Genomic DNA, 23,715 nt, shown 5'->3' with positions numbered 1-23,715 from the left:
GGAAGTATATGATTGGCTGTCAGGGTTGACCGTTTGCCGATAGCCCCACCCCTCTCCGTCGTCATGCCCACTGGTGAGGATACGTTCCGCATTCGTCGCTATTCCTGAAAGTTAATACGATATTTTTTTGCGTTAGTGTTGTATTTGTGAACGGAGCCTGCGCCACCCCCCATTCGACTACTGACGGGTTTCTGAATAAACTTAAGTTTTTGGTGGCCACCGCGGTCTCATTCTTGTTGTCACGCAGTGAGTGTGCTGCAGGGACGAACTCTAAACACCATTTGAACGCAGACTGTCAGGCCCGAAGATGTCAGCTCAAATCATAAGTGGGAAAGAGGTTTCAGCGTAAGTATCACATTTTATTCAGCACGTTTATGAATGCACAGGTATCCAGATAGACGTAATCAGCCTGAAGCATGGATCTCAGTGCTGGCTAACTAGGAAGCTAACTAGCCAACTGAGTTAGTTTAAAACAACTTTTGTGCAGTCTGCCAGCCTTATGCACATTTTACGTGCAGCTGTTTTTTGTTTCAAGGAACTGCTCTTCCCAGTGCAGGCAGCAGAAAAACGTTTAATAACTTGGTATTAATTCGTCCAACATGGTGCTGACCACGTGAATGAAGTGTGCCAACAATTGTCATTGTTAATAACAGGTAATCAGCCGAGAAATCACAGTTGATACCCCTCTCAAGGTGCATGTGATATGTGTTTCCTGATAGTCATGTAGGTTAGTCTAAATGCAATGCTGGTTTTTGAGCAACTGTCAAAATTTGGTAAAAATCCATTATGATTCAGCCATTAAAATTTGTGGCATGAATGATTACAAATCCTGCAGTATTATGTAAGAAGTTGTGGTGGTGTGATATGATCTTTGTCCTATTGCCCTCCACCGAACTCAGGTGATGAGGCTGTCAAACACCAGTCATGACACTCAGAAAACCCTACTTGTGTCGTTCTTTTAATATTTGAGTACAATCTTCAAAATATGTTTCAAAGTTTGACTGAATCCAAAAAAAAGTGCAGGACATTTAGTTTGCATGTGCCTGTCACAAGACCTAACAGCCTGCACCCTGTTAACTGCCCCTCACAGAACTCATTAGGTAATTATTTCATGCAACACAAAGGGGCTGTACAGCCTCGCCACAGGTCTGCTGTCCCTTCAGTTGGAGGATTTACACTCATTATCTCTGAATCTGGCATACCATTTACTGTGCTGGACAAGTAGCCTTTATGGATTCAGGTTTATTGATGAGGTTTTCTTTGCCTTCCAGGAAAAGTAGTTTTCTACAGTCAGTTATCCAAAAGTGTGTTCTATTAAGAAGCATCACAATCAGAGCACAACTACTACAGTACTGTTTGTTGTATGAATGGCTTTTGTTTATAGGAGTTAATTTAGTTGATCAGTTACCATACCAGCTGTGATGAGTATTCTTGTTATGATGCAATATGTAATAACGATTGAATTTACTAGTGTGCATAGTCATAGTCCTCATTTTCTCTCTTCTCCCGATTTAATAAATATAAAGCAAATCTTGCTTTATATCAAATCTGTCCTCAGGTCATATGGAAAATTGTTTTCCTAAAAAACAAAATTACCGGGTTCATTTTTTTTTTTTTTTTTTATTACTTGCATTAAATCATTGAATCATTTAAAATATGTATTGTATAATTGTTTCCTCTCCATTGTAGCCTTCAGGGAGGCTAATGTTATGCAATTGGGATGCCTGATGTTATAAATGGGGCTTGTAGACCTTCCGATCATCCACGATTTGAGAATATAAAGCTCTTTTTTGCAGGATCACTTTGGCAAAAACACTCTAAGGTTGCTTTAAAGGTAGCTCAAATTGGTGTCATGCATCTATAATCAGTAGAAAGCACTTGGTGTATTTCTAAGTTAAAGTGATGCACAGAGACGATGCAGGCTTAATCTAAATCACTTTTGTAGGTTAGAGTTTTAAACAAGATCATCATACATATTTTTACATATTTTTGAATGGCCTTGCTCTCATTCTCATCCGCAGTGGACAAGATCAACAAAGCAGATTAGATATGTGGTTTATTGTATTAATACAATACAAAAGAAATGCAATCAGGTCTTTGTTCAGACACACATGATAGATCTTAAGATTACTTTTAATTGCTGTGAGCTGAAGTCCAGTTTACCTAGTGTCACAGCTGTCTGTCTTTTCTTTGATTTGTTCAATTGATTTTGCCTAATCTTTATCTCAGGTGTGGCTTATCTGTTCCCCCAACACAAAATACTGGAATGTTTCCCACTCTCCAAATTGTTAAACAAGTAAAGATAAAGTAAAGACAAAGACCAAAGATACAATCATTTTCCTGGAGGGACTCTGATGGCCGGGCTTTATGACTGAGGACTGGAAAATGATTATCAATGTAACAATGAGATAGCCAGATGGCATGTTCACAAAGTCTGTAACCACTGCGAGGAAATGGAATGAGTTGGGCCTTTGGTGTTTGTACCATATGGTCCTAGCTTATTGTAGTAATTGTAAAACTGCGTGAATGGTACAACAATCACTGCACAGAGATTTAAAACATTATTGAAAACTTTATTCTGTTGTTGTGTTTTCTCAGGCAAGTGAGGCAGCGTTTGAAGAATGAGGTTGAGCAGATGAAGCTGCAGGACCCCAACTTCAGACCTGGTCTAGTGGTTCTACAGGTGAGTGCAAGATGGGAAGTTTGGGAACTATCACATGAAAGAGTAAAAAAACATTTTTGGATGTTTCATATCAGCTTATTTTGCCATGTACTCTCTCATGGCTTGCCCCTGGAGATGGTCGGCAGGTAAGGATTTGGATCTACTGTGTATCCTTGACTTTGTGTTATTGTGTGCTGTTGCATGCATACACAGTTTATAAATGTGTACTACTATTAATGTCTACTAAAGTCTCCCTTTTGTAGATGGACACATGTCTGTAATACATACACGCAAAGTGATTCTATCTGTCTTTGCAGGTTGGAGACCGTGATGATTCAAATCTCTATATCAGCATGAAGTTGAAGGCAGCAGCAGAGGTAAACAAAATCATTGGTTTTTTTTCTTCACTTCACCTCTACTGTAATTTGTTCACAGTCACTTCTAACTTCAGACCTAATCTCTTTGTATGTGTACACAGATTGGAATAAATGCAACACATATGAGACTTCCCAAGACTGCAACAGAGGAGGAGGTGTGGAGGAGGTTGATGTTTTGAAACTAGGAGAACACAGTAAATGACAATGAACTACATGTACCTGAAAGTATAAAGTCATCTGTCTGTCTGTAGATTCTTCACAGTATCACAGAGGTGAATGAGAACTCGTCTATCCATGGCCTCATTGTCCAGCTGCCCTTAGACTCAATCCACAAGATCGACACAGAGAAGGTCACCAACGCCGTGGCCCCAGAGAAGGATGTAGACGGGTAAGCAAAGACATAAGTTAAGGATCGGCTTCATTTGAAGGTTTGTTTACTCCTCTTTTGAATCAAGCTGATGTGTTTCTCTGCTTCCTTTTTAATTCTCAAAAAGTATCCAAGTGAGATTTGTCTCACTTGGATACTTTTAGGTTTTAAGATATAATTAATTTATAATATTTAATTCTTGTGTGTGTTTTGGTCCATTTACAGACTGACCAGCATAAATGCAGGGAAGCTGTCTCGTGGAGACCTGGGCGATTGCTTCATCCCCTGCACGCCAAACGGCTGCATGGAACTGATCAGACAGACCGGTAAACACAACAATTTGATATCCTCAAAGCTGCGTTGTCAAGTAAAAAGGAGTCTGTGCTTTTTGAATTCGGTCTGAATGAACTGATGGGTCGACTGCTTCTCTACAGGTGTGTCTGTGGCAGGGAAGAGAGCGGTTGTGATTGGTCGCAGCAAGATTGTGGGTGCACCGATGCATGACCTGCTGCTGTGGAACCACGCCACTGTCACCACCTGTCACTCTAAAACCGCTGATCTCGCTGGGGAGGTACAAACATAACACTTTATCTTAAAAAAATCTATAATTTTACTACTGATCTGGTGTGTTGTTTTACAAGCAAACTGCATTTCTCTATACAGCAAGTAGCAGCTATTCAAAATCCCAATCTGACATGTTGGTTTAATTTTAGGATTCACAAATCAAAATGTAAAAAAAGACCTAAAGAGACTTCAACTTTATTTGGCTTCTGCTTTCAGTGCATAAAACCAGGTGGAATATATACATGATAATGTAATAAATCATAAACAAAAACATGTTGAATATTCTGACAAATTAGCAGATATTTTTAATGAAACTTTTCCAGATGCTCCATAAACAACTGGTTAATGAGGGCATACTGGCAATTATAGATCTTTGCTGCTGCTAAGTGGTAGAAACTATAATATCATGTATTACAATATTTAGGACATTGCTATTGAGTCATGTAAGAAGTAATATTTGCCAAGCACAGAATGAGTGATTTTCTCTTTTTCGGTAAGCATTCACTCATGTCCATCATTGTCTTCGTCCAGGTGGGCAAAGCAGATATTCTGGTTGTCGGCATTGGGAAAGCAGAGATGGTAAAAGGAGAGTGGATCAAGAAAGGAGCAGTGGTCATCGACTGTGGCATCAACCATGTTCCAGGTTTGCTTCCTCAGGCTTTTCTGTCTAGTGTAGTTTTAGGTTTTTTTCCTGTACTTTTTCAGAGGTAATTGTATGTTATTTACCTCAAAGTTTCTCTCTGTGTCATTCAGATGAGACTAAACCTAGTGGGAAGAGGGTGGTGGGTGATGTCCAGTATGCTTCAGCCAAGGAGCAGGCTGGCTTCATCACCCCGGTGCCTGGCGGTGTGGGACCCATGACTGTGGCCATGCTGATGGCGGTAAGGTCCATCTGTGAATCCTGAACTTTATTTCACCTTAGTATTCATTTAAGTAGAGTTTCTGTGACAGTGTCGGGTTCTTGTTGAATATGCTGCAGTGTTCATCGGACCAGCCTTATCAGCGTTATTTAAAAACACTGTTTATTGAACCTGCTGGTTTTTACACAGGACACACCTGCTCTCTCAGATGCTTTGGTCTTGATTTACTGCAATATTCTAATAATGACATTTTAATTGCAGCTGAATGATTCTTTTTTTTGTATTTTCATCACTAGCAGAAGTATGTTAGGTGGGAGCAGTATGTAAGGTTGAAAATTTATGCTTTTTGTTCTTTGGTTTCATGTATCCTAAATAATAAAAGAATGACTTGTGTTTGTGTATGTGTGTGTAGAACACAGTGCTGAGTGCAAGGCGTTTCCTGGAGAGCCATCAACCAGGGAAGTGGGACATTTCGTACACCAAACTCAATCTCCAGAAGCCCGTGCCAAGGTTTGTCTCATTCTCCTCCTGCGTCACATTTCCCCCTCTCTTAGTCATGTGTGCTTTAACTTCTCATGAAGGATTTGTTAAATTCAATAACCAACATGCAAGAGGAGCCGGTTTAATTCTTTATCACATGTTAGGAATCTCATAATGTGGTATTTCTCTTACAGTCTATGCTGTTCACACCTTCGCTCAGATGAAAAAGTAATTTTGTGTCTTTTGTAACTCCAACAGTGACATTGTGATTTCTCGCTCCTGTGTGCCCAAGCCCATTGGCCATCTAGCAAGGGAGGTGGGCCTTCTGTCTGATGAGGTGGAGCTCTATGGCAAGACCAAGGCCAAGGTCCAACTGAATATTATCAAACGCCTGCAGGGTCAACCAGACGGCAAATATGTGGTGGTCACTGGGTATGCTGTCAGCACTTTTATCTACTGTTGTTTTCTCTGATTATAGCATTTCTTTGATTATTCCCTATTTTTTAGTCTTCATTTTAAGGTAATAATATACTCATAGTGTTTGAAATCATTTTTTCTCACCTGCCAAGAACTGGTTAAATTACATAAATTACTCACCAAGAGTAATTTATGTAATTTATCAATTATGTCAATTGCTTATTTCTTGGAAGTAATTTAATATCATTGTTTATTATCTTTATAAAGAATCATATTATAACAAAGAAATTAGTATGAAGTTATTATGATAAGCAATTCAGTGTTTTGAATTAATAGCACTAATTACTAATAGTAATAAAGATAATCACTCACAAAATTAAACTTAACCTAATTTTATCTTTTAGGTCAATTCCATTAAAATAATTTGATTATTTAATGGGATTTGTTTTCACACTAGCTGTTAGATACTATATACTGACTCAGAATCACTATTTATGGTTGTAATATTATTTTTTTTCATATTGCCCAGTGAGTTCATACAGTGGACAAGTCTTCTAATTCGTCATACAGCAGAACTCAAAAAACCCTAACCCTCAAACAAAAGACCATTCTCATGTGTACCTCTCACCACATACTCTGTTTAAGTCACACATATAGTGCCAAACTTTGGGCCCTACTGGTAAATATGTGCAGTGCTGACAACAATCTCTGTCTGCAGCATTACACCCACTCCTCTGGGGGAGGGAAAGAGCACCACCACCATCGGCCTGGTCCAGGCGCTGGGAGCCCACATGAAGCTCAATGTGTTCGCTTGTGTCCGACAGCCTTCACAGGGACCCACCTTCGGCATTAAAGGTGATCTTTCATAAAATGTACACTCAGTGACAGGATGCACATGTTACGAACTGCTGAAATGTAAATTTTTAGTTCTGTACTGATATATTCATCTTCATTATTATTATTATATTTTGTCTTGTGTCTGCAGGGGGTGCCGCAGGAGGTGGATATTCTCAAGTCATTCCGATGGAAGAGGTACTGCACCCCTGTTTAAAATTAGAAACTGTTAAAATAAACTGTAAAAGAAACTGTAAAAATACAAAGAAAATTTGAATTAACAAGTCTGTTCATTTTAGTTCAATCTCCATCTCACCGGCGACATTCATGCCATCACGGCTGCCAACAACTTGGTGGCTGCTGCCATCGACGCCCGCATGTTCCACGAGTACACACAAACTGACAAGGTGAGTACTCTCTTTTGTCAGTGGTTTCTTAAAAAAATACACTTCTTACAAGTTAATAACGATTAGCTTTGCTTCCGTATACATCTTTAGGCCCTGTACAATCGCTTGGTTCCCCTCAGTGGAGGACAGAGGAAGTTCTCCCCCGTCCAGATTAACAGACTAAAAGTAAGCGATAGCTTCATAGACTTGCAGGTTTGATTTAACTCACAGTCTATACTACAGGGCACCTCTGACATTTAAGGTTTCTACTTTTTTAAGAAACTGGGCATAGAGAAGACCGATCCCTCTACTCTGAATGAGGAAGAGATCACCCGCTTTGCCCGTCTGGACATTGAACCAAGCTCTGTCACCTGGCAGAGAGGTACGAACATCTGAGAGGCCTCTTCATCCTCAGTAGTTCTGCTGTATGTATGAGAGTGTATTGATCAGGCTTTATGTATGTTTTATAAAATGTTTTTGTTGTCTCTGTGTGTCAATTCAGTGTTGGATACCAATGATCGATTCCTGAGGAAGATCACAATCGGCCAGTCGCCTACTGAAAAGGGATACACAAGAGAGGTAACAGAAAAGATCCACAAAGCTGTTTCTTATTCACTAAAATTCAGTAGATGCTGTAATCACATAAAAACTCTACACTTAGTCGGTTAAAGCATTGGATTGAAAGAAGGACCCAGAAAGAGTTTTGGGGAGTTTGCAGCAAAATTAAAAATACTTAAGTTTAGCTTCTGTTACTATAATGAGACACTTGGGCTGGGCGATATGGACGAAATCAAATATCACAATATATTTGACCACATACCTTGATATCAATATTATGACAATATTGTAGGGATGACTATTGGTGCTTTCACAAAATATTGACACAATGAGATTTTTGATAAATAATGATCAGTAATGTGGATATAATGACTAAGTGGTTAAAGGCAAATAATAGAACAGCTAGAACAGTCTGGTAAGTTGATGAAATTACATCAACTTACATCAAATTGACTGAACTTATATAGCGCCTTTCTAGTCTTCCGACGGCTCAAAGTACATTACAGACCACATTCACCTATTCACACCACATTCATATGCTGATGGCAGGGGTTGCCATGCAAGGTGCCAACCTGCACATCAGTTAGAACTAATCATTCATACACACATTCACACATGGCACAGCATCGGGAGCAATTTTGGGCTCAGTATCTTGCCCGAGGACATTTTGACATGTGGACTGGAGGAGCCAGGAATCGAACTGCTGATCTTCCAGTTAGTGGATGACCCGCTCTACCTCCTGAGCCAAAGCCGCCCCTGCTGCATCACTTTACTGTAATGCAGCCTTTAAAACCAGGAAAAGACAACACTTTGCCATATCACGATATCCAAAATCTAAGACAATATCTAGTCTCATATCACGATATCGATATGATATCAATATATCGCCCAGCCCTAATGTGAACAACTATTCTGTTGCTGATAAAGGGATATACCTTTGCGGTGACCTCCTTGTCTTCCAGGCCCAGTTTGACATCACAGTGGCCAGTGAAATCATGGCAGTGCTCGCCCTCACCAGCAGCCTGGAGGACATGCGTCAGCGTCTAGCCAAGATGGTCGTGGCCACCAGCCGCAGCGGACAGCCTATCACCACCGAGGATCTGGTCAGTGCTCTAGAGGCTCCTTCCAAGTGTGACTTTCTGAATTTAAGAAAAGGCTCATATGCCGCACATGTTATGCCACTTGTAATGAAGCTGTCTGTGTGATAAAATGTTTTTCTCTATAGGGTGTTTGTGGTGCTCTAACTGTGCTAATGAAAGATGCCATCAAGCCAAACCTGATGCAGACTTTGGAGGTAGGTTAAACTCAACACACATGTTCCAAAGCTCAGTCCTTTGACATTTAGTGTTGTTGTTGTTTGTTGTTGTTGGTATAACTGTCACAAGCAAACACATTGAGCTTTTAGTCAAAGTGTTGATTTTCTCTAAATCTTTTGTTATCCAAGTGTGTACTAGAGAGGTTACGTTGTCTTGAGTTTTGTGTCACATATGAGTCATGTAAATCCACAGGGAAACCCTGTTTTTGTCCATGCGGGTCCCTTTGCCAACATCGCCCACGGCAACTCCTCCATCCTGGCTGATAAAATTGCTTTGAAATTGGTCGGACCCGAGGGCTTTGTAGGTGAGTGGAGCTGAGAAAATGGCTCAATGATAGCTTTTATTTAATCAATGTTATTTAATCAATGTTAATCAATGTTGTGCCTGGTCTAGCACTGAAGTGCTGCAGTAAATATTGGCTTGTATTGTATGTGTTGATTGTGAGTAGAAGATATTATAGCTGTGATTCTGTTCCTGTTCTCTTTGTCACACGACTGCTGTGGATTTTGCCAAACAGTGACGGAGGCTGGCTTTGGTGCTGACATCGGCATGGAGAAGTTCTTCAACATCAAGTGCCGCTACTCAGGCCTAAGGCCCCATGTGGTGGTGTTGGTGGCCACTGTGCGAGCCCTGAAGATGCACGGAGGAGGACCAACGGTGAGTTTTCTTCCTAATGACAAGACAATTACTATAGTGACTTTAATTTAGGGGAAAAAACAAACACTCATGCTTTTACATAAATGTACGATTCTGCATTACTGTCACATTTCTCCACTGTGAATTCTGAACACAACATCAGCATTCACACAATCACAATAAATATTTCCTGTGCATGTCCTTCAGTGAATGACATCGCACTGCTGGGAGTGCAATTATATTTCCTGCTGAGTGGACATCACAGAGCAATCACTCACTCATACTGTCCTGTTTTCACACCGCTTCTTAATAATTGTGAGGCAAACAGCTGAGAAAAAATCTTAAGAATGGTCTCTGTTATACAAGATTTGATGAGCTCATTCTTGTACTTATTAAATTAACTGAAATATTTTACTTTTTTGTTTACTAATTTTTGTTCAGGTCACTGCTGGGATGCCTCTGCCTAAGGAATATATCGAAGAGGTAATGAAGAAGAACCAAATGTCAAAAAATGATTTTGTTTTCTGTTGATGAGCTGTAGATCAACATCTCGTCATCGAGATTCTTTTAAGTTATTAGTTTGTATGGATCCATGTCTGCACACTTAATTAATATGTCAAACGTGCATTACATGTAGCACAGAACAGCAACTGAAGTGTAACGGCTTTGTGTAAGCATACAGTAAACATTATATAAGCATCAACATAGAACTTTTCTGTGGACGACTTTCTCACAAGCTAATTTAAAAGTGTTTGTGTACCTGCACGTAGAACCTGGAGCTGCTGGAGAAGGGTTGCAGCAACATGAGGAAGCAGATAGAGAACGCAAAGCACTTCGGCGTGCCTGTGGTGGTGGCCGTCAATGCTTTCAAGTAAGTGAAGGATGACGATATGGTAGGAAAAAAGACTAAAAAGAACTATACAACCACAAACATTGATACAGAAAACTTTATTCCACTTAAAGCTGCTTTAATCAATATATTTCCACTTATAAAGGATCAAATGTCTGTGTGATGTGAAAGGGGTCGCTTGTAGTGACGAACCCACAGAGAATGATCAATGTTGTTTTTATAGCTTGTTGTGCTTCCCCCAAATGGCCAAAACAAAAATCAATGAATTCAGGTTTAAAGCAGGATAAAGTGGTTGTGAATCTGTTTAATTATTTTTCTCACAAATTAGAATGCATTAGGCTGAATGACAACATTTACTAATTTCTTAGTATCTCAAATATATAACCTTTGTTTAAGGCAGAAAGGAATTGTGTCAATAAATAGATAAGGCAAAAAGTAGTGATAGAAATGTGTTGTGTCATATATAGATTGATGTGTAGTAAAGACATTTTTGGGTTTTTCTTGAATAACCAATCTACCGGTTTATTTCCCTTAACCCTTACGTATGGGAACATTCTCCCTGTCTGTTTATCTCTCGTGCTTTTCATTGTGCTTTCCCATCCTGCAGGACCGACACCATGGCTGAGCTGGAGTTGGTCTGCAACATGGCCAAAGCTGCCGGAGCCTTCGATGCTGTGCGCTGCTCCCACTGGGCCGAGGGTGGAGCCGGCGCAGTGGCCCTTGGTCAGGCCGTCCAGAGGGCCACTGAGGCCCCCAGCAGCTTCAAGTTCCTCTATGATTTGGAGGTATGTGCCCTTACCTTTACTGGGGCAGTCCATTGCTATTTCTGTTTCTCAGTTTTTTGTGTTACTAAAGATATCAGCCATCTGATACCTGAAGAAAAAATAATGTCCTTATCCACAAGGAAATGCTCTCTTATACATGTATCCAGTATCTCAGTGAAACAAGTGATTAAAAATAACGTCCATGTAAACTCAAATCAAGAACTGCATGTGTACAAGTTTTGTCTGGTTGGCATTCATGTGCAGGCATATCAACTGAAGGACTACACTGACGGTAGTGTGTATATTATTTATAATTCCATTTTAGCTCCCTATTGCTGATAAGATTCGAATAATCGCCCAGAAGATCTACGGAGCGGATGATATTGAGCTTCTCCCGGAGGCCCAGCAGAAGGTGGAGCTCTACACCAAACAGGTCACCATCTCTTCTAGTCCATATGTTTCTTTCTACTGCACTGTTTGGCCTGTTTATTGGTTGCTGCTGTCAGTTGAGTTCATCATAATTGGACGGAGAATGCTTGAATAGGCTTTTTGTAAAAGATCCATGAAATTGATTGTTTTGGTCTACTTGTCTCCCCTCAGGGTTTCGGCAATCTGCCGATCTGCATGGCGAAGACACACCTGTCGCTCTCTCACGAGGCAGACAAGAAGGGTGTGCCCACAGGGTTCATCCTGCCAATCAGAGACATCCGTGCCAGTGTGGGCGCTGGCTTTCTCTTCCCGCTAGTTGGGACGGTAAGCTTTTTTATTTATGTTGAACAAACAATTGCTTTCCACAGAATTGCCAAAGATGTCATTTCTGAGAGTCAGGGGTGTGACTCTTCACTGCTCTGCACCATCCAACTGCATCCCAGTGCACACATCTTGATTTTCTACATTCATCTGTCATCCTTAAACAAAACATGACTAGTACGACTCAACTTTCTTAACATTTCCATTTAGATTACAATCACGTGACATCACACTCTGTCAGCTATGTTTCAGACACTCACTCCGGTGATCAGTCTTTGCAATAAATGGCTGAATCTATTCATGATCCAATCATGATCATATGTATGTTTTATGCATAAACTATTGCATAAACTAGCAGACAACGTGTCCTAATGTTACTGTAGAAGAGACGATTTATTTCTTAATTTAAATGCACTGATATTTAAATGAGTCTCCATGTCACCAGAAATGTGTACAGTATATCAATTACATACTGTTTAATTGTCTATAATAAAAAAATTTTCTATTTCTGTGTTTTCTTCCTAGATGCCCACAATCCCTGGTCTGCCAACCAGGCCATGTTTCTATGATATTGACCTGGATCCTGAGACTGAGCAGGTCAACGGGCTCTTCTAAAACAGGACTCTGCTCTGTATGATGGTAAGGAGAGGAATTAAGACTTTCAGATATAAATCTTACACAGGAGTTGGTAGGAATATATGATAACTATTAATATGTTGCCCTTTTTGTTTTCTTTGTCTCAGTGTATAGATGTGGCCCAGCTTCTGAGCCTTAATGAAATGTGATGGACTGCTGTTATAACGGGAAGCGCCTCGAGCTCATCTGCTGGCGCTGTTTTTGTTTGTTCTTTTTCACTGAGCCACTGACATCTGTAAATAATTGATTTGCTTTGCCCACAGGGCTGTTGATGGGTAAATCAAGGAATTTAGTCACAGAACGGTTTATCCTCCTGACGCTGCAAATCTGTGAAAGGCTTTTTGCAAGGGGGAAACTATACATCCTGTTGAAATTTCTTTTAGTTACATTGCTGGCTGCAGAAAAATCAAGCCCTGTGATGTTTTCGCTTCCCAGAACCCCCCTCATGACTCTAAAGTGGTAGATCTGGACTCTTGTATTAACTACCTGTGTATATTTTGTGTCCATTACATCAGGAGCATCTGTTCCAGTCCACTGTCGTTGATAATCAACTGAATAAAAAATGCCTTTCCGATAAATTCACTATTAGAAAATGTTGTCTAACCATAAAATAATACTGTCTCACAAAATGTTTTGTAATTTTTTTGAGTGATCTTGTCTAATTTCCTGTCAAAAGTCCTATTTCGCCTGTCATGAATTCTAATTAAATATTTCTAACAATGTATAACATTGAAGCAATCGGCACTGATGTGAGAATACACTGTCATGATGTTGTAAATCAGTGGTTTCCACTTTCTTGGCAAATAAATCTCCTTGATAGAAAACCACATATCAATCTCTTTCTTTTTTTAGATTTATTCTTACTGTATTATTATTATTCTATCAGTCATTTTCACTTTTTTTCTACAGTTAATATCAGTAGAACATATGATAGAATGAATGTAGTCACTGTTTTTCTGTGGATCTCCAGACACTGAGTGATACCTGTTGATAGAAATTAAGGTGAGTGTGGCATGATTACATGCAGGACACAAAATTAGCACCAGCCACAAGCCAAATGCTGGTAAAAATACATAAGTGGATGGTAGATTTGCTTTACTCACCAGCCAAAAACAACCCAATGGTAACCTATTAAGCAGCTGGTAAAATTTCAACATTCACTAAGCATTTGGCTGATGGACAAAAAAGTTAATTTTGCACCCTGATGCAGGGAACTTTTCTTTCACACACAGACAAATCAATATTGCAAATGAATCAGGAAATTGTTTCTCAAATGCATTTCAAGACATTTTGATGATGTAATATTTTTGTTAATAAATATCTTATTTCCTTCTTTTCTTTGTATCTGTTTATAAGGGTAGGGGGTGGTTGGCAACACGTCACTCATTGCATCACTATGGAAACTCGTGTGCCGTGTGGTTGTTACAGCTCCGTTGAGCGTCTGAGGGGTAGAGGCACATTCAAAGAAGTGCCACATGCAGTATTATGTAGTGGAATAAGAGGAATAAACAGACATAACTGACAGGTAAGGAGCAATTTTGCATGCAGTTTATTAACTGAGCTTAATATGCTCAACTGAAATATGTTGATAGAAACTGAAAATTTGAAACTTGCATATTTCCTCAAAAAACTGAATGTGATTTATTAATGTGTGTTTTTGAAAAGCCCCTCCAGGTTACACTGGACTGTTTGGAAATATGTTTTATTGAAAAGCAACATATTTTATGACTATAAATATACATGAATGTATGAATCATTGAGGTGAAATCAGACAGCAGTGTTCAGAAAGGTCTAATCAGCATTTTGACAGAGAGTGACTCACTGATGCACAGACTGGCTGCTGTGAAACAATAATGGATGGTATACCAGTGTGACAAACTGCAAAGTGCATATAAATTGTGTTTTTTGATATTTGGGGGTACATGTTTGATTAAACAAATGTTCTCCTATTAGCAGGCAAACAGTTGAAGACTGGATGATCTGAAAAGTACCATGTCAGTGAAAGAAGCTCAAACTGGTAGTTCAGTTAAGAAAGTGCTTAGGAGAAAACTGACAGCTCCTTCACATCTTCTACCAGGAAAAGCAAAGATTAAAACTGGAAGACACCGTGATATAAACTACAGCTGTAATAAGACTGAAATTTCAGTACAAAGCTGTGAAGAGAAAATCAGTGAAGAAGTTAAAACAGGACGTCAGAGAAAATCACCTCAAGCTGATCAATTGGACCAAAATCGGTTTGCACAAAAGCTGACTGCTTTAAAGCAAATTTTCTCAACATCAGTCGACTGCTTCACATGCACCTTTAAATCCGACCACGATGAAGGTGAATATCGTGCAGTTACAATCTTCAACACACACACCAGAGACTCTGTGGACCTAAAAACTCAGCCAGCTGTCGATGGTTTTTCAGCTACAGAAATACAGCAATGCACCACTGCAGAATATAAGTCATCTGTGGAAGAGAGGGAAGCAATTCACTTCAATCCACTCATTACTGTTACTAAACTGAAGTCAAAAGCAAAGTCGTCACGGCCAGAAAATTCTTCGCAGCTGAAAACATGTTGGAGGCAGAGACCAAAAAAGGCTTCTCCTTTCTTCCAAGAGTGTATTGGAGAAAGTAAGGAGTGCATCCCATTGGAGATGATAGTGCTGGCTAATAAACACACTGATGAGAGCAGAACCCCGAGCACATACCTAAATGAGATAAAATGTCCTGATGTGCTTACTGTGAGTGTAGATGTGACTGATATAACATCAGAGATGAGTAATGAAGACAGAGAAGCTTTCGAAACATCACATGCGAGTGATGACATGAATGTGATGGCAGGACCTCAAGGAAATGGTGGTGGGATTGTGATTGGTAGTGAAGAGTATCAGATTAGCCCACATTCTTCCGAGAAGTCCCGTTTTGCTCGGAATAGCACGTTGAGTCAGGATTTTGGCCATCATTTGACTAATTTGGACAATTTACCCCAACGAGAAAGCATAAACACCCCTAATGTCAACACAAAGAGAACTGCGCCAGAGCATCCAACATTTAGTGATGAGATCAGACTTCATGCAGCATTCAACAGTGACTCATACTCAATTCACCACAATGCTGTTGCAGAAAATGCCATGGGTCCAATGGGAAACACAATACCAGCAGGCACTGTGACAGAAAATGTCGCAGTTATGGAAAATTTAGACATAGACACGTCTGATAGCAGTTTTTATGCAAGGATGGTGCACTCAGAGCAAAATGCTGAGCAACAGTGTGAGGAAAGAGAGCTCTTCCTGCTACAAACAGCACGCTTTGTGGTTCAAGTTGCCATAAAAACTGCACTGAAACTGTTCGAAGAAGAACAGCTGGATACTGCTGCCCATCTGGATTGCTGACAATGACCAGAGGTGGATACACCATATGACTGCCAAGTAAAGTAATGAAAAAGATTATTCATAATAAGATGTGCTGCACACACAATACAGTATGTTTCTGAAGTAGCTTCCACTGATCACTGACACATGCCCAAGTTACAATGTTCATTAAGTGGGAAAACAGCAATTTCTGTCTTATGGGAGTTATGTCCTGGCAAAGACATAGTCTGACACATCTGTACATTTTTTGTACAGATTAAACAAACAAGATATGTGTTAATTAGTGAGATTTAGAGGTGCTGGTAGGTTTGTTACCTTTAAAACCAGGCTAGCTGTTTCCTTTTGTTTCCAGTCTTTATGCTAAGCTAAGCTAACTGGCTGCTCATATTATTTTGTCATCTAACTCTCAGCAAGAAGGCAAATAAGTCTATGTCCCAAAATATCACACTTTCCTTTAAAACTAGATTTTGACTTTATTTGAACAGGAGGCCTCAAGATTAGAAAATAAAGCAGAAACCCCCTTAAGGCTCTTATTACAGTTCAGTTGATATTATGCTTTAGTGATGTATGTTATTTTACAATGTTTCAATTCAATTAGCATAAACGTGTTGGCAAGCATAGGACCAGTGTGTAGAAGTGGCATCTAATGGTGAGGTGGCAGATTGCAACCAACTGAATACCCCTCACCCTCCTGTCCCCTTCCAAGTGTGCAGGAGAACCTATGGTGGCTGTTTTTCCGCAGAAACAAACATGAATGGCCCTCTCTACAGCCAGTTTTTGATGTTTGTCCATTCTGGGCTACAGTAGAAACATGGCGGTGCAACATGGCGGGCATGGAAGAGGACCCGCTCCCTATTTAGATATAAAAGGCTCATTCTAAGCTAATGAAAACACAACAATTCTTATTTTCAGGTGATTATACAGTAATTAAAACATACTTATGATTATATTTCAATCTTCCAATTGATCCCCCTAAATCTTACACAGCGCTCTTTCTATTTTAGATGCTTCATGAACTTTTCTCTTGCACCACCTTTAACTCAGTAGGTATTACAATCAAAAGGTTAAATTACCATGAAGTTTAAGCACATTCAGGCTTCCAGTAGACAAACTGTTTTGACAACTGTTCACCCCCAATGCTGGTAGTATACTGTTCAATGTTGTATTTTGATGGATTCAATGTATTCATGGCTTTCATACAGCCTGCTCTGTTAGTTTGGCTGCATTATCTTTCCAGTGTAGCTATAAAGTAGAGTTTTTCAAAGAATCATATTTAAACTGTAGTCTTGTGGTTCAGTTGGTGTTAAAATAAATGCCAGTGGGAAAGGTTAACAACTTTTTTTATCAGGGCACTAGAAACCCAGGAGTCCTGTACTTTATGATGACTTAAGATATTTTATATTCTTTTATGTTTATGTCACTGAGTATTTGGGTTTATTTATTCGACTTCATTCCATCAGTGCATATTAAGTCTAACACTACCACACTGTTGTAGCCACTTAACAGTGAGTTTATGCTAAATTTTCTAATTATGTTGTTTTTTAATTTTTTTTATTGTATTTTATTTCACCAACTCAGTTTGTGCACAGAACATGCAGATGTTCTCAAAATGAAGGAGAAGGTATTTGTTTTCCACTTGATGTTGCTGTTATGGCTGAAATATTCATAACAAACCCACATCATCACATTCCTGAGAGCAACATTGACCTAGTTATCTATAAAAGATTACATGCATCTGTTTTGGATAAATGTGTTAATATGGAGACATCCACTGACTTAAGTGATGTGAATAAACAATAAAGCAGTCTTTTGTTTTTCTCAGTTTGTTTATTAGGGATATATTTAATGCTTCACATTCATGATCACAGAATAGTTATTCAAGGATTTCTTCATTATTTATTTGGGACCACAACCATGTTTTCCTTTCATTTCTTTTCCATGTCTGTGCCCTTGTCCTCCTTGTCCTCCCTTTCCATGTTCACCCTTACGCTCTTGTTCTTGTGCTGTAAATGATCGTAAGGGCAATGAATGAATATGAAAACAGACAAATGACTAAACAGTATGATTGTAATTCAAAAAGGTTGGTAAACCTTTTTTAAAAAAAATAATGTGAAACTAACACATGGTTTCTGTGAAATTGCTGAATCAGCCAGTGAAGCAACGTAGTATAAAGCACACATTTGGAAGATACCTTACTCCTTCTGAACCAGAGCTTTTGCTCCCTTCCACCACTGGTAGGTTCTCTCCTGTCGCATCCTACGAGAGGGAAACATCTTAAGTACACAGTTTCATGCTGTTAGTCTCAGGTCTCAGGTAATGTTGATATATTGCTCTGCTTTAAGGGATTCTTTTTGTTATCACATCGCTCAAGTGGCCACAACAAAAGGGAAGCACACCATGTCAATGTTTAACAAAAAATTATTTATTAAATCAAATTAAAAAAATTAACTTAACATTTACAATATGGGGTGTGGATGTCAGTATAATCAGTAATGGCAGATGTGTGTGGGGGTGTTGTATGGTGCATAAAAGCAAAAACAAAGCAACATAACCAGATCAAAAAGGCGTCTGTGGGGAAGATGGGAGAGCTCGAGCAGCAGCCAAATGCCAGAGAGTCAGCCAGACACTGAGCTGTGCTGCAGCCCAGAATTAAATAACCTGGGAACACCAACACCCTCAGGTGTTCGATCACCTGCAAAACAAATCAGACAACCAGATAAACTGCACAGCAAACACAGCACACAACAAATGACACCACAGGGGTCATCACATTTTAGACTAAAACAAGTGCTGCAGTGCCAAGTTGTAAATGAAACAAAAACATGATGTTAAGTTTCTGAATGTGCTGGTGGCTGATTCTAACTTACACACTAAATGTATTGACTATTGTATCTATTTTCTGATTAAATCCTGTATAAGAGCAGCCTACACTGTGAGCTATTAGGTACAGGTATTATTTTTACATGTCACCAGTGAGGGATCATTATTACGGATGCAATTATATGATTATGACTCATAGCAGTCTTGTTTCATGTAAACAGGTTCTGAAAGGTAAGGTAGCTTTATCCAACAGCATCTGCATTGAACGCACAATGTTGAATCTCAACTGCAAATCCTCACTGTGCAACAGAGGTGGATAAAGTATTGAAATCATGAAGTAAAATAAGCAATACCACCCACTCTGTTACAAGCAAAAGCCCTGCATTTGTAATTTTACTTAAGTAGAGGCACAAATGTATCAGCAGCAAAAAGTACTCAAAGCTAAGCTAATAAAGTATCACATTTCATAAACTGATCATATATTTTGTATGTAAAAATCCTAATCTTCAATGTAACTATGCTGCCATCTTGGCCAGATCTCCCTTGCAAAAAATTGAGGTAATCCTGATACATCTTTTGTTTTTACCAGTCACCACCAGTTCACACTGCAACAATAGTAACACCACCCTCACAGTCTGTCTATTTACAGTAATTATATAGATCACAGTTCTAGGATGCCTTTCACTGTCTTAAGGCATTCAAACAAAACTAAGTCTCGAATATCACATCAGGTGATCCAGGTAGTGTGCTCACAGACAGACTAATGGATGTCTGATGTCTTATGACTGAAGGGGAGTTTTACAGGACACATCAAAATTATTATGACCCAAAACGGCCTGTCTTTTGTTTTCTGAAGTTGATGCGACTACAATCTTGTCACCTTCTTATATTTTGATCTAGGTCTTAATAATCATATCAAACCTGATGATCAGAAAGAAAGTTTGACTGTGTGCACTAACTCAACGAAACTTAGCTAATATAGGTTCATATGTGTGGCTTGGGCAGAGGAATGTCTCATCTTGTTTCCATCTGAACATGCACAATCTTGAATGTTATTGGTGCATACCTTACTTATTTGCAAACTGTAGTCTACATGCCTTATCTTCAAAAAAACTGTCAAATGTTATGAATTTGTGGGCTGTTAAGCACTGTGCAGGACACTGAAAAGTCAGTGCTGCATCTCATAAAGTACATAACTGCACTTTCATGACTTCAGATAATGTCAACGAATCAGGTTATGAAATAAATAAACTGATGAAAGTGTAAACAGATATAAATATATGTGTCTCACAGCTGCTGTTGATCATTGCTAATCACCCCACTGCTACCATGATGGCTGCTGAGATTTCAGGCTTCCAAGACAAGCAGTCCTTTTCTACTTGAATGATTTCATCTGTTGTTTTTAATGATTCTTTGCTAGAAAAATACAGAAAGGTACTCATGTAGATTTTATTTTCCCATCAAATCTCACTCTGTCTCCTGCTGCAAGAGGACACTGATCATCCCAGTCTGCAGTAAACAGGGTCCTCTGGTGGTGAGGACAGCTCAGGGTATGCAGATTATGCCACAACGAGAAAAACTACAAAAGCTTTGAAATGAATGATCATATAAGACAGTGACACTACAGAATGTTTATAACGCAAATGCTATTTAAATATATCACAACCATATTGTCTTTTGTTCATTCCTTTCCTGCTTCATTTTCATTTTTCTTTTTGAAAAAAAATAATTGAATTATTGCTTCATTTATTCCAATTTCCTCCAGTATATTTTATTTTTTAAATGAATATAGTTTTCATTTTGATAATATTTGTACATATGTATTATATGAAATTGTGATAATATTGCCGTATGTAATATATTGTTGTACATTAGTTTATGTTTTTTTCTGATTAAATATAATATTAAGGCAATATAAGTCCATAATTGATTTAAGTAAATATGCTATACACCCCTGATATTGTAATGGAATAGGTGTACTACTACTAGACTATAGTATATATTTTAAATAAATATTGTAAAAAAAAAAAAAAAAAAAAAAAGTTTTGTAGTAGAGCTTCATAGTCCCCTCTTGACCGTGGACAAAATAAGGACAAAGTTTGATAATATACAGTTACAGTTACGCTGTGAACGGAGCAAGAAAAAAAAGGAAAGCAGGCTGGCAAGTACAAGTTACCTACCATGGATGTATATATTATACATCCATATTGCCTACCCTCTAGACCAGGAACTCCATGTTGACGAAAGACATGGCGACACCTAATGGACGTAATGGAAACAGCATTTTATTGATGACGGTGAATTTAGCTAATGTGGGGGTGAGTATCTATCTATCTATCTATCTATCTATCTATCTATCTATCTATCTATCTATCTATCTATCTATCTATTTAAAAACCACTAGAAATGCTAATTACTTTAACCTCTCAACGTAGTCAGCCTCAATTTAATGTGCTGCCAGTTTATTCTCATAATCTGATACTCAAGCTGCATTGTCCTCACAGCTGCAAACAGTAAACTGTATTATATCATTATATCATTATAATCATTATATCATTATAATCAACATGAAAAATGTTAATTTAACAAAAACATAACAGACAAAACAAAAGGAAACACACACACACACACACACACACACACACACATAATTTGTGGCATACAAATTGAACAGATGTTGGATTGATCCTTCTGAACCCAAATCACACACTGAATTTACTTCAAAAATGACTCAAATGCTCCTTTTCAAGATCTGAATCAGCAGTGTTTTTACCAAATGCAAAATGAGCAGCAGTGGTGACATCTGGAGGACATGGCTGCATATTGACCTGGTGCTGTTGCCTCACAGAAGGTGGTTTGGCTGTTTTACTATATTGGACCCTGCCCCTATACATACATGCAGGGATAGGCTCTAAGTGCCATAATGAAAAGAAGAAGAGTTGGCTGCATTTGTATAAAGAATACAATTATTTTTAACCCTCATCCTAGCATATTTAACATACATGGACTACCAACTGGGGTCCCTGGGGACCCAAGAATAAATACTGTAAGAAACAACCATGCAAAACGTTATTTATTCTCAAAACATTATTAGGGCCTGAGCTCCAAAGGGGCGTGTGTTTGTTTCTTTCTTCCTCTTCTTCTTTCTTTCCACCTATGTGTCTAATATGGCTGCCACGGCCCGTAGGAATGTCGTAGAGAGATCGAACCAAAACTCAATTATTTGTCTCATCAAGACCTACAAATCATACGCTGACACCCCTGACCTAAATCCAACAAGAACAAAGTACGACTTTGCGCCAATTTTGGACCCCCAAGAGACGCTATCTCCTCCTAGGGCGTTAATGGTATCGGCTTCAAACTTGAATACATGACTTATGACACTGTGCTGAACAAAAGTTGTTAAAAACTTTGTAATAACTCGAACGGTTTAGATATAATAAGCCCTGAAAGTTGGAGTGCCACACCACACCTTACAATGTAAACCAATGGGGAGGCAATCTCTAGGCATGAACTTTGTGTCAAACAAATGGTTCTGATGTCTAAACTATAAGTCTGACCACTTTGAAACCTGTATCAATGGATTTGCGACGAAATTTCCTACAAAAAGAAAAGTGATTTTTAATGTAGGATTTGGCCAAAGTCCTGGGATTTATGAGGATATTTCACAAGAAGAGTGACATTCTCCTCTCCAAGTGAGGGGGAGTGAGAGAGAGAATGGGGGGGGGGGGGGAATGGAGCTCATTGAGTGAGAGTGACAGTTTAGTGATAAAGTGCTGCAGAAAAATAAAACCAAAAGTAAAATTTGTAGCTCTGTACTACAGTTTTTCCTTTGTTAGGGCCCAAGCACTGAGTGGTTCGCTCACACTCTCCATTCAAATATATGAGTATTTTTTTGTGTCCAGCTGCAGTTACTTATTGTCTCTCCACACCTGACAGTACACATTTCAAACTTTGACCAGGTCATGTGGGTTAAAAGTCTTTATTTTTCTAAAAATAAACTTGATGAAAATTAGGAAATTAATTTGTTTTACACACTGACTTTTACTATGGACTGTTTCACCCTGATGTTCCCGGTGTTTCTTCCGCAGGTTTCACTTCACTCAGCTGGTCGACAGACCCGCTGCTTCTTCCCACTTTAACCTGAATAACAAACTGGGGCTCGGTGGTCTGGTTGCAAACAGAGAGCTGGGTCTAGCTGAGAGGCTAGCGGAAGCTAACTGGTCGTGCTTCTATCTCCCACTTAAGGTTAGCCCCGGCTCTCCAGGTGGATTTTAGGAAAGTTACAGTTAATTTGCATATTGTGTAAAACAAAATTATATACTTTTCTTTAATACAAATTGCAGCTTTTATCCCACGTACAGTCTTTCCACAAATCCTTCAAAATCACTGACAGAGTGTTCCTACCTGCCTGATAATTTGTGATGCTTTAAATTAGGACCCATGGCAAACATAAACTCAATAAATAGTTCCATTTATTAAAACTGCATAAATGGAATAGGGTACTTCTGGTTGGGGTCCCAGGACTCCCCTTACATTTTTAAAGGCACTAATTAAAACAGAAACAGAAAACAATGATATGAAGTCATGAGGAGCAAATTTATTGACAAAGTCATGAAAAATTGGAATGATAGAATAAAGCACCTGTGAGATATGACAAAAAGTATACCTTTGGGGTCTGCAGGTACCCAAGTTGGTAGGATTAAGGTTAAAATGAATTAATTGGTAAAATGATCATTAAGTTATACGTATTCATAATGCAACTATTCACTTAAACTTGATTCTTTTCATTGTCATTTTGATAGCAGATGATAGACAGCCTGAACTGCTATGAGTTCATAGCTGATCATAAACATTATAGGATATTAATATTTCCATGAGATATTTTTTATATTAATCTTAAAATCAAGTTAAAGGTCCTAGACTAAAATATTTTGTTGAGAGCTTTTGCTCATTAGCAGGATTATTCCATGTAGAATGTATGCTATGTGGCCTCGAGTATGCTAAAAATGTAGCTCAGACTGGTAACTTTCAATGATGTGTTTGTTTCCATAATTCTCTGGAAATTGCAGAGCACTGAC

At 38.8% G+C, this 23,715-nt stretch overlaps 1 protein-coding gene across 1 annotated transcript; it reads left to right on the top strand.

The window, feature by feature from the left end:
* Nucleotides 1-188: 188 nt before the first annotated feature.
* Nucleotides 189-13,284, top strand: mthfd1b (methylenetetrahydrofolate dehydrogenase (NADP+ dependent) 1b). Its single transcript, XM_067614957.1, has 28 exons — nucleotides 189-345; nucleotides 2,599-2,683; nucleotides 2,980-3,039; nucleotides 3,141-3,194; nucleotides 3,291-3,427; nucleotides 3,632-3,732; nucleotides 3,841-3,977; nucleotides 4,502-4,613; nucleotides 4,724-4,851; nucleotides 5,243-5,340; nucleotides 5,569-5,742; nucleotides 6,446-6,582; nucleotides 6,713-6,759; nucleotides 6,861-6,968; nucleotides 7,059-7,133; nucleotides 7,227-7,329; nucleotides 7,450-7,526; nucleotides 8,468-8,608; nucleotides 8,731-8,799; nucleotides 9,014-9,125; nucleotides 9,339-9,478; nucleotides 9,899-9,940; nucleotides 10,228-10,328; nucleotides 10,915-11,092; nucleotides 11,397-11,504; nucleotides 11,672-11,824; nucleotides 12,347-12,460; nucleotides 12,565-13,284. Exons 1-27 carry the CDS (start codon nucleotides 308-310, stop codon nucleotides 12,434-12,436), a joined length of 2,805 nt encoding a protein of 934 aa, XP_067471058.1. The 5' UTR covers nucleotides 189-307; the 3' UTR covers nucleotides 12,437-12,460; nucleotides 12,565-13,284.
* Nucleotides 13,285-23,715: the final 10,431 nt, after the last annotated feature.

The sequence above is a fragment of the Thunnus thynnus genome, chromosome 16, assembly GCF_963924715.1.
Source record: "Thunnus thynnus chromosome 16, fThuThy2.1, whole genome shotgun sequence".
Classification (NCBI taxonomy): Eukaryota; Metazoa; Chordata; class Actinopteri; order Scombriformes; family Scombridae; genus Thunnus; species Thunnus thynnus.
Note: the sequence above shows the minus strand (reverse complement) of the source record. Positions and strands in the feature narration are given on the sequence as shown.

What these genes read in the sequence shown, in the direction of transcription:
- mthfd1b (XM_067614957.1), top strand. Translation starts at nt 308, where the DNA reads ATGTCAGCTCAAATCATAAGTGGGAAAGAGGTTTCAGC. An exon ending in CCAGAGAAGGATGTAGACGG is followed by an intron (nt 3,428 to 3,631) that starts GTAAGCAAAGAC and finishes GTCCATTTACAG; the next exon opens with ACTGACCAGCATAAATGCAG. An exon ending in AGTACACACAAACTGACAAG is followed by an intron (nt 6,969 to 7,058) that starts GTGAGTACTCTC and finishes ATACATCTTTAG; the next exon opens with GCCCTGTACAATCGCTTGGT.